The 19,137-nt window shown below is 40.7% G+C and overlaps 1 protein-coding gene across 8 annotated transcripts in view; it reads left to right on the top strand.

Annotated features, from left to right (window-relative positions):
* ZC3H7B (zinc finger CCCH-type containing 7B) overlaps positions 1-19,137 on the top strand; it is a 55,252-nt gene that overhangs the window by 8,827 nt on the left and 27,288 nt on the right. For 5 of the 8 annotated variants that reach the window (XM_070756054.1, XM_070756052.1, XM_070756055.1 and 2 more), the window contains exons 5-14: positions 3,200-3,358; positions 4,392-4,472; positions 4,900-4,959; positions 6,966-7,002; positions 8,131-8,390; positions 11,160-11,508; positions 14,933-14,991; positions 16,916-17,081; positions 17,158-17,319; positions 18,850-19,055. In XM_070756054.1, coding sequence (XP_070612155.1) covers positions 3,200-3,358; positions 4,392-4,472; positions 4,900-4,959; positions 6,966-7,002; positions 8,131-8,390; positions 11,160-11,508; positions 14,933-14,991; positions 16,916-17,081; positions 17,158-17,319; positions 18,850-19,055 — 1,539 coding nt within the window. The remainder of the gene's footprint in view (positions 1-3,199; positions 3,359-4,391; positions 4,473-4,899; positions 4,960-6,965; positions 7,003-8,130; positions 8,391-11,159; positions 11,509-14,932; positions 14,992-16,915; positions 17,082-17,157; positions 17,320-18,849; positions 19,056-19,137) is intronic. The other 3 variants (XM_070756058.1, XM_070756053.1, XM_070756059.1) reach the window with 1 other exon arrangement.

The following is a 19,137-nucleotide window of genomic DNA, read 5'->3' as shown; positions in this document are numbered from 1 at the left end:
CCGGCCCTCCAACAGTCTGAGGGACAGTGAACTGGCCCCCTGTGTAAAAAGTTTGGGGACCCCTGCCTTTGACTATGTCATACATCTGTATACAGACACTTGTGGATTACTGACTGCATTTGGGACAGTCAACTCCAATCCTAAGTGATACCATTATAAAATAAAATGTCATGTGACTACACCTGACTTACAATATCAGTTTCTCAGTTCTAGCTGTGGTTATTAAGTGAATCCTTGTGGACCATTACGTAACAGCCTTCCGTGGACCCAGCCGTGTTTAATAACTACTGTCCAGTCTCCAACCTTCCCTTTATGGGGAAGGTTGTTGAGAAGGTGGTGGCGCTCCAACTCCAGCGGTCCTTGGAAGAAGCCGATTATCTAGGTCCTCAGCAGTCTGGATTCAGGCCTGGCTACAGCACGGAAACTGCTTTGGTCGTGTTGATGGATGATCTGTGGCAGGCCCGGGACAGGGGCTTGTCCTCTGTCCTGGGGCTTCTTGACCTCTCAGCGGCTGACATTGAAACATCATCTTTTGGCTGTGGCGAGGAGGGCATTTGCCCAGGTTCGCCTTGTACACCAGTTGCGGCCCTATTTGGACAGGGAGTCACTGCTCACAGTCACTCATGCCCTCATCACCTCGAGGTTCAATTACTGCAACGCTCTCTACATGGGGCTACCTTTGAAAAGTGTTTGGAAACTTCAGATCGTGCAGAACGCAGCTGCAAGAGCCATCGTGGGGCTTCCAACATTCGCCCATGTTTCTTCAACACTCCGTGGCCTGCATTGGCTGCCGATCAGTTTCCGGTCACAATTCAAAGTGTTGGTCATGACCTACATGGCTTTGGACCAGACTACCTCCGGAACCGCCTGCTACCGCACGAATCCCAGCAACGGATAAGGTCCCACAGAGTTGGCCTTCTCCGGATCCCATCAACTAAACAATGTTGTTTGGTGGGCCCCAGGGGAAGAGCCTTCTCTGTGGTGGCCCCGGCCCTCTGGAACCAACTCCCCCCGGAGATTAGAATTGCCCCCACCCTCCCTGTCTTTCGTAAACTACTCAAGACTCATTTATACCGCCAGGCATGGGGGAGTTGAGATATTCCTTCCCCCTAGGCAATTACAAGTTAGGCATGGTATCTTTGTGTGTATGTTTGGTTTTATAATAAGGGTTTTTAGTTGTTTTATTATTGGATTGTCACATGCTGTTTTTAATCATTGTTGTTAGCCGCCCCGAGTCTACGGAGAGGGGCGGCATACAAATCCAATAAATAATAATAATAATAGTAATAATAATAATAATAATAATAATTATTATTATTATTATTATTATGACTTCCTCTCGATTTCCCCATTGGCTTTGCTTGTCAGAAACTGAAGATTGCAAATGGCAATCAGGTGACCCTGGGACTCTGCAAACATTGCAAACGTGTGCCCTTTAACAAGTGTCCAAAGTGTAATCATATGACCTCAGGGAAGCTGCAGAAGCTGTAATTTTGAGGAAAGTGAGGCAACGGGACAACCATGACCTAGACGACTGAGAATCTGCATAGATATTTAGCTATGCACTTTGGACTGAACACCTTTCAAATGGTGCGGGAGTAAGAATGGATTTCCAGAAAAACGACTCTCTAAAAGAATGCATATGACACACTGTCTGCAAGGAATATAAATCCTTCCATTCCCCACCATCCAGTCAGAGCTGAAGAAGTTTCTTGGATGAGGAGCGAAACATCTTCAAAGAAAGGTCCAGTTGCCTCTTAAAAAAGCACCTTTGGGAAAACCATGACTGCGAACCTAAATAGACATACTGTCTGCATGACTGCGAACCTCCATAGACATACTGTCTATTCAGTGGTGACATGTAAATTTCCCCCCCCACTGGTTCTGTGTGTGTGGCTTATTGGGGGTCATGTAACTGAGTGAGCATGGCCATTTAAAAACATTTGAGCATTTTTAACTAAAAAAGGTTTTTAAAAAGTCCCAACAGTCACCTGTGACAATCAGCAGTCATAGAAACCTTATTTAAAAACTTTTTGACTATTCACTGGAATTGGTACTAAAAATGCTTTAAAAAAGTAAAAAAGAGGTTCCAATAATCCTGCGATCATCGGAACCTTTTAAGAAACCTTTAAAAAAACATTTTTACTAATGATTTGATGAACTGGTAGCATTTTTTTACTAACGGTTCGGGTAAACTAGCACTTCACCTCTGTATCTATTAGTATCTATTATTTGAAAGGCCATATTGTTAGATAGATGCTTCTGATAGAACCCTCATGTACCATATTTTTCAGAGTATAAGATGCACTGGAGTATAAGACCCACCTTAGTTTTGGGGGAGAAAAATAGGGAAAAGAATCTGCTTACCAGATATTAATCTGGCTAGCATCCTTAGTCTGGTCAGTTTCAGCACATTATTTTATCACCTGGTTAGGGCTTTAAAAAAAACCTTATTTGGAGAGAGTAACAATGAAAGGGCTTGCAAGCCAGTAAGAGCTGGAAACATTGTTAGAACTTGATTAGGGCTGGAAAGAAAAATTCTGAGCAAGTTAGAGCAGTGGAAGAAAAAAACTGCAAGGACTTAGGGCTTGGAAAACATTCTTAGCAGAGAATAACAATGAAAGACCTTGTAAGCCAATAAGAACTGGGAACATTGTTAGCACCTGGTTAGGGCTGGAAAGCAACATTCAGAGCAAGTAGAACAATTAAAAAACCTACAAAGACAGGGTTTGGAAAACATTATTCACAGAGAGTAACAGTGAAAGAGCTTGCAAGCAGGTAAGAGCTGGGAACATCATTAGCACCTGGTTCGGGCTGGAAAGAAACTTATTTGGAGCAAGTTAGAGCAATGGAAAAAAAACTCTGCAAAGACGTAGGGCTTGGAAAACATTCTTCACAGACAGTAACAGGGAAAGTACCTGCAAGATAAGACCTGGCAAGATCGTTAACACCTAGCTAGGGCTGGGGGGAAAAGCGTCAAAAAAAGCTGCATTCAGAGTATAAGACGCACCTCTTTTAGGGAGGGAAAAGGTGTGTCTTATACTCCGAAAAATACAGTATTTAGGATTTTCTTTGCTCCTTTTTCCTTTTACCTAAAGTCCATACGAATAGTGACTTAATTAGAATTCCCTTTGGGGGGGGGATAGGACATATGAGAGTTCTGTTAACGTTCTCATGATCATATTAATTATCTTAACAGGGTCTACATGAAAAAGCTTTAGAGGATAGTGAGAAGGCTCTGGGATTCAACGAGGAGAACATCCGTGCTCTCTTTCGGAAGGCTTGTTGCTTAAGTGAGCTAGGAAGATACAAAGAAGCTTATGAATGTAACAGCCGCTGTTTGCTCTCACTCCCACACGTAAGTAGGAATTTCCTTTTTTCCAAATATTTTGTACTATTAATAGAAAAACAGATGTTTTAAATGACTAAAATATATTAGAGTTGTAGCATATTTTACAGGTAATCCTTTAGTTTCAACAGCACTTGCGACAGGGAATGTTTACAACAACGTTACATCATTTATGCCTGCAGTATTAAGCTCCAAAAGTCTGAAATCTCGTTCTAAGGAATAAATGTGTGATCATGATTATACTCTACTGATGATAATAATGAAATATGTGGAGCAAAAAAAAATCTGCTGGTACCATTATAAATTTTGTACCTATTAAAATTTCTAATTAATTTTACAGTGTGGCAGAGATTCATTTTGTAAGAATGCAAATATTTTTAATGGGTTTTTTAAATTTAAAAATGGTAACAGGCGCTACCTAACATAATTCAGTTGAATTGAAAACAATTCAAAAATAGGTAAAACTCTGTATGCTATGTATGGACTTTCTTTAAAAAATTACTGCAAGGAATACAAGATTAAATTATTTTACTTTTTGTACTTTTCACTGCTAATGAAATAGATGACATCCGTTTTGTATTATCTGTAATCATCATATCTGGACATACTGGTAGTCCTCAACTTATGACCACAGTTGGGATCAGAATTTCATTGCTAAGCAAGGCAGTTAACCGAATCCCACCCAATTTTGCCACCTTTGTTTTGCTATGGTTGGTAAGTGAATAATGCATTTGTTAAGTAAATCCAGCAAACACACGCACACACTCTGTTCCATTGACTTTGTTTGTGGAAAGCTGACTGGTAAGGTTGGAAATGGTGCTAACATAACCTCAGGATACTTCAGTAATTGTGAATACATGCTGCTTGCCAAGCAGTTGAAATTTTGATCACAGACCCTTGGAAATGCTGCGATGGTTATAGGTATGAGGACTGGTCCAATCACTTACTGATTGTAAGTCGATGGCATTGTAACTTTGGTCATGAAATGAATAATTGTAAATTGAGGGTTATCTGTAATCTGTAATTGTTTTCTCTACTGAAGGATGAAAGTGTGGTCCAGTTGGGTCAGGACCTTGCACAGAAACTGGGATTAAGAGTCCGGAAAGCATATAAGAGGCCTCAGGTATGATATTTGCATACTACTTCCCATGATACCACACATACTCTATTTTTCCCCCAATCCTGAAGCTTGGATTTTTTATATAATTTTGGAGAGTCTAATATTAGCTGAAATATTTAGTCTGTATTGAATCTTCATGTATAGGTAATATATATGGATACAGCCAAATTAGGCTACCTGTATTTCTTATATATAGTTTATATATATAGCCATTATATATATAAATATATATATAGTTTATATATATAGCCATTATATATATAAATATATATATAGTTTATATATATAGCCATTTCTTATATATAGTTTATATATATAGCCAAATTAGGCTATCTGTATTTCTTATATATAGTTTTCCCTTACTATTCCCTTATCATTATTTTAAGTGTCTTAAATATCTGCTACTTCCTCTCTCTTTCTCTCTTTGCAGCAGGATTCAGAAACATTTTCTGTACTGAGTAATGGCCTGACATCCGCTTTACCAAATCAGGTATATTGTTATTGTTTAAACAGTGGAATTGATTTAATGGATTTAGTTTTCCTGCTTGGGTGAACATAATTTGTTAGGTAAAGTTCTTAATTTAAAACATGGATTAAAAAAGAGCAAGAAGTAGTTACAGCAAAATGATGTGTTGATGAAGTGCTGCATCACCCACCTGAAGAGCACGCCCAACGTTCTCCATTTAGAAGTATGCAGCTAGCCAAAGTTTCCAGACATCCTTGTGGACAAGAATCTCAGAGGGATAATGAGTTCTGTTTATTTATTTAAAACAACTATATATGTCCACTCATTTTAAAAGTAATCTCTGGGTAACACAACCAAATATATATAACTCTGCATATCTGCACTTTTATTTTCTAAATAATTTCTGAACATTTAAATTTTAAAAAAAGTTATTAAAAGGGAACGTATTTAAGAGATAGCGCCATCTCAGTCTGTAAGATTAACTCTGCCTATATGATTTGAACAAAAAATATCCTTTTAAGAGCTAGCTCTTTGTTTTTCACTTTTTTCTGAAACATAATTCTAAAGCTTCAGGTCCAAGTACAATTCTTGATGACTACAGGGAGTTCTCGACTTACGACCATTCACTTGACACTGAAAAAGTAACATGGTAGATCTTTGTACTTAACAACTGTCACAGCAACCCTGTGGTCACATGATCAAAATTCAGGTCTTCAGCAACTACCGTTTCCTGGAGTAACATGATTGTCATTTGCAACCTTTCCAGGGGGCTTCTGACAAACATACATATTGAGAGAAGCCAGATTCACATAATGACCATGGTGATTTGATTAACAACCACAGCAAAAAAGAGAGTAAATCAGAGGTGACTCCTATAATGACTTCATCACTTAGCAACTGAAGTTCTGGTTCCATTTGTGGTCATACGTTGAGGACTGCCTATAGATCTTACAGCAATAGAATTATTTGGGAAGAATTAATTTCTCCTATTGTTTTTAATGAGAATTTGTTATGATTACTTAAGGCTAGTTTGCAAGTCACAATCTAGGCAATATGAAAAGCAGGTAAGTAGATTTGAGTTTAATTGAGATGCAAATGGAAAATCTTGTCCTGAAATAAAAATGGATAAATTGAAATAGTAAAATAATAGACTTAAATTTGTAACAGTAAGCTTATCTTAAAAAGGTGGAAGTTTCAAATCTGGTCTTTTAAAAGCCCAGTTAGTTTATGGCTCCATCTGTTGTCTCTTCGGTAGTAGTTGGGTAGATTTCACTGCCATCGGTCTTCCAAAACCTGTCTGTTCCCATAATGCTAATTTGTAAAAGGGAGAGATTGTGTTTTTGGTAAATTAGGGTTAAAAATGGAAATAATTAAATAATTTATGTAGTGCAATCTCTGCCCCTTTAGCATAAAATCATACAATTAGTGTTTGGCAGTTCTTTTTGAGAGAAAAATCAATCTTGAAAGAGAGAAAAAAATGTTCCGCTTTCTAAGCATTAATTGTGCAACTGTGACAGAACAAATTCCTGTGATTCTTTGAGTAATGTTTTCAGAGTTGGTTGGCTCCTGCAATATTCTTAGGGCGGATGGAGACCTAAATGTCAGTGTTTGAAAGCTGGCAGCCTCGTATATTAAAAAGAAAAGCATTAACTATTCAGGGGTAATCCAAATAAAAAGATAATGAAGGATGTATCTCACCCATATATAATTCGTGTTAAGAATATATGAATGCCCACTTATACTTCTATTAGCTAGAGTCAACATATAATCTTGCTCCAGAAAGTTAAAAGTAATTGCTGTTTTCAGAAGAAGTTGATTGTATGGAATGGTGATGACAGACGGTTGCAACAATTTAAAAAATCAGTTCTACAGAATTATTAATTATGAGATGCAGCCAATCACAAAGATACATTTTTCATAGGGACTCCAATCTTGCATTTCTATACAACTAGATTAGTTCTTTGTAAAAACTGGAAAAAGAACATGAATTGGGTCAAAAGAGAATTTATTATTTTTTCCCCCTGTTGTAGACCAATGGATTAGGCTCCATAGATGACATCGAAACAGGTAATGTATGTATTTATGCTTCTTTCATGCATAGTTATTCCCACCACCACCCTCAAACTGAACAAGAGGTTTTGCTTTCAGAAAGAAACCTGCAAAATATTTGGCTGTCAGTTTAACTTGTCACTGAGACATCTAACAGGAATAGCAGGAAATACCTGGGAAAAGATGAATCCTTTCTTGTCAACACAGTTCTTTCTCACTGATTGGTTGACTTATTTATTTATTTATTTATTTATTTATTTATTTATTTATTTATTTAATTTGTATGCCGCCCCTCTCTGCAGACTCGGGGCGGCTCACAGCAACAGAAAACAATATATAATACAAATTCAATAATTAGAAAGCTAAAAACCCATAATTTTAAAAACCCATGCACACAACATACCATACATAAACAGTATAGGCCTGGGGAAGTTATCTCAGTTCCCCCATGCCTGACGGCAGAGGTGGGCTTTAAGGAGTTTACAAAAGGCAAAGAGGGTGGGGGCAGTTCTAATCTCAGGGGGAAGCTGGTTCCAGAGGGTCGGGGCCGCCACAGAGAAGGCTGTTCCCCTGGGACCCGCCAAACGACATTGTTTAGTTGACGGGACCCGGAGAAGGCCAACTGTGGGACCTAATTGGTCGCTGGGATTCGTGCGGCAGAAGGCAGTCCCGGAGATATTCTGGTGCAACCAATATAGGCAGAAGTTTAAAATGTGAATAGTGGCAATGATAGAGCCATTGCTAGACACATCTGACCATCACATCTATATAAGAATGGTTTGTCATTCTGAAAAGTGTATTTGAATTTGACATCTTGAAGCAGTTTCTAATAGTATAATTCTAGCAAATAGACTAATGAATCTTTTCACAAGGATGAACAGTTTGTTTTGAAGATGAGAGAGATTATTAGTTGAGCGCTAGAGGAAATACTCTGCACTCAGAATGTTTTTGTTCTGACTCTGAGCTCTTTGGCTTTTTTAAAAAAAAGGTGATACAAGCATTTGTCCCTGGAGAGCAACTAGTCAGAATAGTCAATGCGAAGATATATAAATATGTTATTATTTTACGTTTGCTTTTTGTTTACTCTCTTGAATGCAGTGTTTGTAATGGTAGTTCTTAGGTGTAATCTCTTACTTAATCTTCCAGATACATCTGTGGTCCTTCAATGCACTGTTGCTCCTAGTGCTCCTTCTGTCGCTGCCAGCAAATCCAATGCCTTTTCATCAACTGACTTGGATACGAAAACCCTGCCAACATCACTCCCTGCAACTACCCTGCTCCCTTCTACAGATGTGGCATCTATACCAGAGCCTAACAGCATAGATGACTTCACTGAAGAAGAAGTTCTTGGAGATGAACTGGACTCACTTCTGGATTCTATTGCCGATGGGTCCCAGTACCCACTAGTAAGAGTGACTTTTCTAGATGCGCCTCTGTTTTAGCCACTGCTCTTAATCATTACAGGGTTTTCTTAGTACATTCCATGCTCACACTCTGTCACTGCTTTTTAAACTTCTCCCTTCTAAATGATGGAGGACATTTGTGATGTATGTTACATAATGATACATGGAACTGAAAAACAGAAAAGTGACTAGTGAAATCTTCGTATTTGCAATTTTATTTATTTTATTTATTTATTCATTTGTCCAATACACAAATACATAGGAAGAAAAATAGACATGTAGTAATATAGATAAGGGTAAAGTGGAGGAGAGGATATATGAAAGAAAGAAAATATATATGGTAAGTGAGAAAAAGGAAAGACAATTGGACAGGGGACGAAAGGCACACTAATGCACTTATGTACGCCCCTTACTGGCCTCTTAGGAACCTGGAGAGGTCAATCGTGGAGAGTCTAAGGGAGAAATGTTGGGAGTTAGGGGTTGACACAATTGAGTCTGGCAATGAGTTCCACGCTTCGATAACTTGATTGTTGAAATCATATTTTTTACAGTCAAGTTTGGAGCGGTTCGTATTAAGTTTGAATCTGTTGCGTGCTCTTGTGTTGTTGTGGTTGAAGCTGAAGTAGTCATTGACCGGTAGGACGTTGCAGCATATGATCTTGTGGGCAATACTCAAATCGTGTTTTAGGCGCCGTAGTTCTAGGCTTTCTAGGCCCAGGATTGTCTGAAAAAGGATAAGCAATTGAAGACTTTAAGATTATATACCTTAGTTCCTCTCCCACTTTTTTGAGTGTACAATTAATCTTATGATTACAATTGGCCTGAGCTTCTGTCATTAACTGATAATGGTCATAAAGCATAATGTCATGTGACAGCTTCATTAGCAACTGCAATCTCGGCAGTCCCAGTTGCTATTGTAATTCCAGACCACACGGGTCATTAAGGAGGACGCAGAGGGAGTTCCAAATAAGCGCAGGAGTGGGGCAGGTCTGGTACAGAACGTGTGTGGGGATGTTGCCGCAGTGTGGCACAGCCTCAGGGAGACCTGAGAAATAGGGTGTGAGAAGGCTGGGGAAAGAATATGCTTCTTGGGTGTCACACCCTGGGAAGTCTCAGCAGCACAGAGCTAAGTGGCCCCACCCCAGGAAGCACAAAGGAGCTTCTTGGCATGCTGTGGCTCTGGGTTGTAAGACATCCCTGAACTGCAGTGCAGAGCCATTCCTAAGGCTTGTAAAGGAATGGACATAGCTTGTTAAAGATTACTAGGGCTTTCTTGTAACATTTTTCCGCACGAATCCCAGCGACCAGTTAGGTCCCACAGAGTTGGCCTACCCCGGGTCCCGTCGACTAAACAATGCCATTTGGCGGGACCCAGGGGAAGAGCCTTCTCTGTGGCAGCCCCGGCCCTCTGGAACCAATTCCCCCCAGATATCAGAGTTGCCCCCACCCTCCTTGCCTTTCGTAAGCTCCTTAAAACCCACCTCTGTTGTCAGGCATGGGGGAATTGAGATATTCCCTTCCCCCTAGGCTTATAAAAAAAATTTATGCATGGTATGTCTGTATGTATGATTGGTTTCTTAAATTGGTGTTTCTTTTTAAATTAACTTAAATATTAGATTTGTTTATATTGTTTTGTTGCTGTTGTTAGCCGCCCCGAGTCTGCGGAGAGGGCCGGCATACAAATTAGATAGATAGATAGATAGATAGATAGATAGATAGATAGATAGATAGATAGATAGATAGATAGATAGATTTCCCAAATAGTATTTATAAGGGAGCTCTGATATCTGCTATAGGGAAATCCATCACTTAATGATAGAGCACACCTGCATTTGCGTGCAAAAATTGCAGATTTCAGACCCTAACCCATTTCAGCCATTATTAAAAATAATAAAATTGGGACAAATGTAATAGGTTAGCTAGATAAATCTTTTGGAGCTCAGTCTCAACAGTTTTTCTTTCACAGCCAAAAGGCAACCATAATAGTGGTTGTTGTCCATATGTTTTTCTTCATTTGAGTTGATCTGTCTGCAGTCTGTTGTGGTTCCCATAAAAATGGGCTGGAGTAGCTTACTGGTTGATTAAATGTTCAAGGTATATTTTTTTTGCTGGTTTTTCCTTGCTTTACTACGACTTTCCAAAGCTTCTGTTCCCCTTGGGATCGTTGGACTATTTTGTGCTTGGTTCCCTTTGTTCAGTTATGCCACTTATTTCAAGGTTGCCCTGAATACCTAGTTAGATTTAATCATGGTTAAATTGATGCCAGCATAAGCATAACCTTTTGTAGAGCTGTACTTTGTATTGAGAGGTTTCAGGCTGTGCAGGGTCATGAATGCAACATTAGTCTGCAACTCTTTAAAGCAGCTGCACTTTTATTTTTTACGATTGCATAACAACCCCTCCTAGTTGTTCCTCCATCCTTAGGAAAAAGACACCACTGGATAAGGCGTTACAGGCAGGTTATGCTCATACACGCTTTTGCCTTGAGTTCAAAGTATTACACACCCTAAGCCTTAAATAGCATTTCAGAAGCATTTGCTTAGTCAAATGCTTCATGTTGCTGCCACATTGGAAAAAGTAATTGCGGACTCATCTTAGAGTGAACTGGTTCCCTGTGACATTTTATCTATCTGGCTACATTCTGTCTTGCTTCATAGAGGCAATGTGGAGATAAATAAAGTTAAGTATGTCTGGAAATGTAAAATAGGAAAGTCTGAAATAATGTTTTAACTTCTCCCCTTTAATCATAACACATTTTATTTTTCCCCAAAGTCTCTTGTCCGTGGTGCCATTCCTGTCAATCTGCCGAGTGAGGTGCCCCAGCTCATCCCTGTGTTTCCAGGTGGTACTCCACTTCTTCCTCCTGTGGTGACCGCCAACATTCCAGTTTCCACACCGCTACCACCCGCCTCCTTTGGCCTAGTGATGGAGGGTACAAAGCAACTTTCATCCTCATCTGTTCTGGATACCTTTGAAATACCAGTTGGGGGCACCGGCACGTCTCCTTTGGATTCACTGGATTCACTAGATCTGCTCCCTTACCCAGAGTCTCGGCTGGATATGTTAGATGCTTTTGGAACCAGTAGGGGATCATTGGATGCTTTAGATACCTTTACTGTTGGTAGGTATGGAGACTATATAACATTGAAACATAGAAGTTTGACGACAGAAAAAGACCTCAGGGGCCATCTAGTCTGCCCTTATACTATTTCCTGTATTTTATCTTAGGATGGATATATGTTTATCCCAGGCATGTTTAAATTCAGTTACTGTGGATTTACCAACCACGTTTGCTGGAAGTTTGTTCCAAGCATCTACTACTCTTTCAGTAAAATAATATTTTCTCACGTTACTTCTAATCTTTCCCCCAACTAACCTCAGATTGTGCCCCCTTGTTCTTGTGTTCCCTTTCCTATTAAAAAACACTTCTCTCCTGAACCTTATTTCACCCTTTAACATATTTAAATGTTTCGATCATGTCCCCCCTTTCCCTTCTGTCCTCCAGACTATACAGATTGAGTTCATTAAGTCTTTCCTGATATGTTTTATGCTTAAGACCTTCCACCATTTTTGTAGCCCGTCTTTGGACCCATTCAATTTTATCAATATCTTTTTATAGGCGAGGTCTCCAGAACTGAACACAGTATTCCAAATGTGGTCTCACCAGCATTCTATACAGCGGGATCACAATTTCCCTAGTTATACCTAGTTATACCTCTAGCTATGCAGCCAAGCATTCTACTAGCTTTCCCTACCACCTGACTGCACTGTTCACCCATTTTAAGACTGTCAGAAATCACTAAGTAATGTTAGCTTGTGACACAGTTCAGTGTACTGCAGTGATGGCAAACCTATGGCACGGGTGCCACAGGTGGCACTCGGAGCCATATCTGCTGGCATGCGAGCTGTTGCCCTAGCTCAGCTCCAATGTGCATATGTGTGCTGGCCAGCTGATTTTTGCCTTGCACAGAGACTCTAGAACAGTGGTTCTCAATCTTTCTAATGCCACGACCCCTTAATACAGTTCCTCATCTTGCGGTGACCCCCAACTATAAGTTTAGTGCCAATTCTTCCAACAGATCTTTAAGCTGATTGGCAAGAGGTCAGAGGGACACTCCCCTGTAAACACCTGATTGGTTGGATTGTAAAAATATATTCCGAGATGCCAGAATAGAAGCTTTAGTTGCTAACACCATTGGAAATTTGTTTTTTCCCATGGTCTTAGGCGACCCCTGTGAAATGGTCATTCGACCCCCAAGGTTGAGAACCACTGCTCTAGAAGGACATTTTTGGCTTTCAGAGAGCCTCCAGGGGGATGGGGCGCAGTGTTCCCTCTAATTTTTTTTTGGGGTGGGCGGAAAAGTATAGTATCTGAGCGGCAGTCCCTTCGGGACTGGGCGGCACAGAAATATTAAATAAATAAATAAACAAACAAACAAACAAATAAAAAACCCACCCTGTTTTGTTTCAAAGAATTTCAAAATAAAATACTGTACTGTGTGTCTATAACAGTGAGCTCATAATAGGGCAACTCTATCAATATCAAAATGCCACTTAAATAGTTGAGCTAGTTTCAAACTAGATTTTTATTTTCTTTCTCTCTTCCTTACTCCCATTCTTTTTCTTTCTCTTTTCCTTCCTCTCTTTTTTCTATCTGTTTCTCTCTCTTCCTCTCTTCCTCTCTCTCTCCTTCCCTCTCACTCTTTCCCTCTCGGCTTCTGGGCAGGTTTGGAAAACTCTGAGTTGATGATGATTTTTAAGTGAGCGATTGCTCACTGCTCAGCTTAGAGGGAACTATGGATGGGGGAGGTTGTTTTTACCCTCCCTCGGCTCCAGGAAAGCCTTTGGAGCCTGGGGAGGGCAAAACGCGAGCCTATTGGGCCCACCAGAAGTTTGGGAAACAGGCTGTTTCCACCCTCCAGAAGACCTCTGGGGAGTGGCAGAAGCTGCTTTTGCCCTTCCCGGGCATTAAAGTATGGATGTAGGCACTCACACATGTTCGATAGCACACATCCATGCTGTTTTGACCCCCGAGGGAAAAAAGGCCATCACTGGTGTAGTGATTAAAGTGGTTGCCTAGAAACCAGGAGACTGAATTCATGTATGGCAGATCTCCAACCTTTGTGGCTTGGTGGACTGGCGGAGGTGGTGGTGGGGTGGAGCAGAGGGGATTGTTTAGTGCAAACACACTATTTTCACAAGGGCAGCACTTGCCCACCACTCCCACAGACCAGGGTTGGAGACCTCTGATGTAAGGCATGATATCTGGCTTGTGATTTTTGGTCCACGTGGTCTCTCGGCCCAATCCACTTTACAGGGTTGTTGTGGAGAAAAAAGAAGAGAGTTGAATATTGTGCATGTTTGCTGCCTTGAATTACTTACAAAGTAATAAAGGCAAGATAAAAACATAATCTAACAAAGAGTACAATGGTACCTCTACCTAAGAACGCCTCTACTTATGAACATTTCTAGATAAGTAGCAGGTGTTCAAGATTTTTTTTTTTGCCTCTTCTCAAGAACCATTTTCCATTTATAACTCCGAGCCTCCGAAACTGTAAGCGGAAAAGGCAGGGAGAAGCCTCCATGGGGCCTCTCTAGGTATCTTCTGGAAGGAAACAGGGCTAGAAAAGGCGGGGAGAAGCCTCCATGGGGCCTCTCTAGGAATTTCCTGGGAGGAAACGACCTCCACCCTCCCTGTGGTTTCCCCAATCGCACGTATTATTTGCTTTTACATTGATTCCTATGGGGAAAATTGCTTCTTTTTACAAACTTTTCTACTTAAGAACGTGGTCACGGAACCAATTAAATTCGTAAGTAGAGGTACCACTGTACTTCTGCATTAGTAATAGAATGGCATTTCTGTGTTCTGGATTTGTCCCTCCATTGCTGTTTCTGGTTTTATTTTTCCATCTATTAATACATAGTATTGTGTCATTTTGTATATTTATTGTGGTTGATGTTAAAAGTATTGAATAATAGCTTTAAGGGATCCATTGTTGTAGATCAGTGGTCCCCACCTTTTCCAGCTCTGTGGACTGGCAGTGGCTGCAGCAGGGAGAGGGTGTATCAAGCTGCGAGTTTCTTTCGCTGCATATGCCAACAGGATGGTTCATAGCATGGTTTTGCATGTGCCTAGAACTGAGCCACCAACAGTGGAAGAATCCAGGCCAAAGCTTGGCTAAGTAAATTGCTCTTATGACAAATAAAATAAACCCTACAAATGAAGATTAGCTATTGACGATTCTAACAGTCCACCCCACTGTATGTGAGAAATTTTAAATATTACAGTTCCTTCCACCACCTTTATGTCGGATTAAATTTTCTTCCTTTCATTTTTTGGACTTGGATTTGAAAGTCATTTGCATTTTTTTCATCATAGTCCTTTCTAGTTTCAGGCGGTGAGGTTCCAAAATTGGGTTTCGCCCCTAAATATATGTGGAATTTGAGAAGAAAGGGCTTGAATGTAGTACTGCTTCCACAGTTAATAGGATGTTGCATAATTGACATTCACAAAAATCTTAATTCTCCCCCCCCCCCCTCTTTAGAGGAAACCAGCATCCAAGAACCCCGCCAATCTGCTGGAATTCAAAAGTCACTACCATTGGTGAGTAACCTTTTCCCCTAATTGAGAAAAAAATGTCTATTAACTGTTTTCATCCAGGTCCATTTTTTTCACTTCACTTCCAAATCTATTCAAAAGATTCTGTGTTAGAGTGATCATAAAATGAATGAGTAAAGGAACAATTTCCTTTTGGATCTAAACCATTTTATGACTAAACAAACTTTGAAACATTGCCGAAGAGGAATGTATATCTCTTGCTATAAGAAAAATGCTGCTTAATTTAATATTTGCTAATACAGTGGTACCCTCGGTTCTCGACCACAATTCGTTCCAGAAGTGTGGTCGAGTACCGAATTAATTTATCCCATAGGAAATAATGGAAATGGATTTAATTGGTTCCCAGCCCCTATTTCCTTTATTTCCTATGAGATAAAGATCTGAGGAGCTCTATAGTCTAAGCACTCCAAGCTGTAGGAAGGGTGGGGGCGGCTGCAATACCGGCAGTTTCGGGGGGGGGGGGGCTCCTTTCCTCAGTGGTTTGTCTTGTACCTGTAGGCAGCTGCACCAACTTTCTCCTTCCCGGCGGCGGCTTTTCATCGAGCAGCAGCAGCGCCGGGAATGTCACGTGATGAAGGGAAGCCATCTCAGCAGTTGCCGCTGCTCCAGCAGCTTCCCTTCCTCATGTGACGTTCCTGGCGCTGCTGCTGCTTGATGGAAAGCCGCCGCCGAGAAGGAGAAAGTTGGTGCAGCTGCCTACAAGTAACAAGACGAACCACTAAGAAAAGGAGCCCCCCGAAACTGCCAGTATTGCAGCCGCCCCCACCCTTCCTACACCCTTCCGCTCCAAGCTGTAGGAAGGGTGGGGGCGGCTGCAATACCTGCAGCTTCGGGGGGCTCCTTTCTTCAGTGCTTCGTCTTGTTACTTGTAGGCAGCTGCACCAACTTTGTCCTTCCCGGCGGCGGCAGCAGCTTTCCATCGAGCAGCAGCAGCGCCGGGAACATCACATGAGGAAGGGAAGCCGCTGACATTTCCAGTGCTGCTGCTGCTCGATGGAAAGCCGCCGCCACCGCTGCCCGGAAGGAGAAAGTTGGTGCAGCTGCCTACAAGTAACAAGACGAAGCACTGAGGAAAGGAGCCCCCCGAAGGCTGCCGGTATTGCAGCCGCCCCCACCCTTCCTTCAGCTTGGAGCGCTTAGACTAGAGACTGGGAGGCTGTTAAGTAAGCGGCCAGGATGGGCGTGTCGGATTCCGACTCCCATTCCGTCTCACCCCTTCCCCTCAGATCTTGTAGCATTTCGGATAATAAACAAAATTTTCTGTGGCTGTTCGGTATCCGAATTTTTGTTCAGATGCCGAAGCAAATTTTTGCCGAAAATTTTGTTCAGTATCCGAAATGTACGAGAACCAAAGCGTTCGAGAACCGAGGTACCACTGTACTTTCACAATAGGAAAAACTCCTTTTCTGTGACATGCTACATGTTGAAAAAAAAAGCAAATTGTTGCTCATTATTGCTACATGTATCTTCAACTCACAACAGTTCATTTACTAACTATTTGAAGTTACCGCGCACTGAAAAAGATACTTTTGAACAATTTTTCACACTTACAACCATTACAGCTTCCCAGTGGTCATGTGATCAAAATTCAGATGCTTGGCAGCTAGTTCATATTTATGAAAGTTGCATTGTCCCAGGGTCATGTGATCACATTTTGCAATGTTCTGACAAATTCAATGTGGAAGACAGATTCACTTAACAATCATGTTACTAAAAACAGCTGCTGTTATTCACTTAATAACTAGGGCAAGAAAGGTGTAAAATGGGGCAAAACCTAACTGTCTCGCTTAGCAACAGAAACTTTGGGTTCAGTTGCAATTGTAAGTCAAAGAAAAATAAACCCGGAGGAATGGTAGATATAGTAGACATTGCTGATCTCTAAGGAAGCGTATTTTATTGTCTATTTCAGGCAAACCAAACTGGGCCAAGCACTCACACCGCAGTACCCAAAGTTGTAGAGTTCCTTATGTCTCAGCCAGAATTGGTGATGTCCAACACAACTCTGCTTGTGAAGAATCCCTTGGTGTCTACTCACATCTTCAAACAGGCCTGTCACATCTGCTATCCCAAAACAGGTCATCTGCTTATGATGAAGATGGCCTCAAATGTTTAGCAAAATTGGACTCTTGTTAATATTGTCCTCTTTTATAGGTCCCAAAGCTGGTGATTATACATATCGAGAAGGCCTGGAACATAAGTGCAAGCGAGATATACTACTGGGCAGGCGTCGTATCTCAGAAGATAAAACGTGGAAGAGAATTCGCCCACGTCCAACCAAGACAAACTTTGTGGGATCCTATTATCTATGCAAAGGTGAATTGAAGAAAGAGGAGAATGGAATAAAATGCAGACTGTTTCATGAAACGTTCTGTGCAGGGTGGGCTGAAGAATGTGAGGGCCATACACTGTTAATTTTTGCCTACTTACTCAATCACTGTGTTTATTGATGGTAAGGGTTTATAAAACTCCCTTAAAATTTCCAGGTATTAAAACATTTAAAACTCAAACTTGAAAGCAAAAGAAATACTCACGCCAGTGGTAAAATTGAAAACATGCATAATGAGAACATTCGGGAAATATTCCACTGACTGATCATCTAGTGGTCATGGTGAGATTTTCTCCCCACTGAAAGTTAATGCAAACAATAATAAATAGTCAATACTTTGTTGCCCTTGCATGATGATGTAAGGATTAACACTCATGAAGTGGGAACCAACAATTCTCAGGTCTGACCAAACCATAGTAAGTATTGAATAAGGACTTCCCAATCAAAAGTCTAGGAAAAGAAGGGCCAAAAGTCTGACTCAAATGGTGGGAGAAAAAGGATTTAAACCTGAAGGGTGGACAATTATGTATAGGACTTGATTTCTCTTTCTGTGGTATTTTTAATTTATTTGTATTCCGCTTTTAATATTTTACAAATAACTTAAGGTGGAAAATGCATTTTATATCCCTCCCTCCTCCTATTTGCTTCCACGGCAACAACCCTGTGAGGCGAGTTGAGCTGAGAGAGAGTGACCAAAGTCAGCCAACTGGGGTTTCATGGCTAAGGTGGGATTTGAACTCATGGTCTCCCAGATCCTAGCCTGGGCCCTCAATCATTAGACTGAACAGGTTCTACAGTACAGATCTTCTGTTTGTATACAACATATTTCTTGTTTGCAGTAAAACAGCTTGTATTACGGGGTGAAGTCAGCTTCTGCCATTAGCAGCTATTAGCAGCTACAGAATGCAAGATTGTGTTCCAGGATAACAAAGGTTTATTGCTGTGATTGATATGAAATCTAGCAAATGTCAACATACATTTGCCTGAGACAGACAGTTAGTGTGTCTCAGTGTAGGATAGGCCCTGTTACCTTAAATCCAGGAGGAGCTGAATACAGCTCAACTTACAGCCATTTATTTAGTAACTGTGTAAAGTTACAAAGACATTGAAAAAAGTGACAAGGCCATTTTACAAACCTTTATGACTTGCAACATCCCCATTGTCAGATGATCATGTAAAGTCAATAGGGAAGCCAGATTCACTTAAGAACTTTCTTAATAACAATTGCAATGATTCACTTAACTAGGAAAAACAAAGGTTGTAAAATGTGGCAAAACTCACTTAACTATCTTGCTTAGCAATGGAAATTCTGGGCTCATTTGTGATCATAAGTCAAGGACTATCTATAGTAGTATCTTCAGCAAATTTCATTAGGGTCGTCTTTAATGAAGCGTTCAGTTTCTCTTTATCAATTTGTGAAGTTTGGGGAGGGAGAGAAGGAAATAGTATAAGGGGTAGCAAGTTCTGATTCTAGCCTTCACTCCATGTATGGTGGCCTGATGTTTGTTGCTTTGTAGATATGCTTAACAAGCAAGATTGTAAGTATGGGGATAACTGCACCTTCGCGTACCACCAGGAGGAGATCGATGTGTGGACAGAGGAGCGAAAGGGGACACTCAATCGTGACCTCTTGTTTGATCCACTGAGTGGGATTAGGCGAGGTAACCTGACTATTACCAAGATCCTGAAAGAACACCAGGGCATATTCACCTTTCTTTGTGAGGTATGAAATAGGCAATGCAGGCATACAATATTGTATTTTCATAATATTGCGCCTTTATTAATTGCTTACTGGGTTACATTGT

The sequence above is a fragment of the Erythrolamprus reginae genome, chromosome 6 (genome assembly GCF_031021105.1).
Source record: "Erythrolamprus reginae isolate rEryReg1 chromosome 6, rEryReg1.hap1, whole genome shotgun sequence".
NCBI classification, from domain to species: domain Eukaryota; kingdom Metazoa; phylum Chordata; class Lepidosauria; order Squamata; family Dipsadidae; genus Erythrolamprus; species Erythrolamprus reginae.
This window is presented reverse-complemented; position numbering and strand designations above follow the sequence as displayed.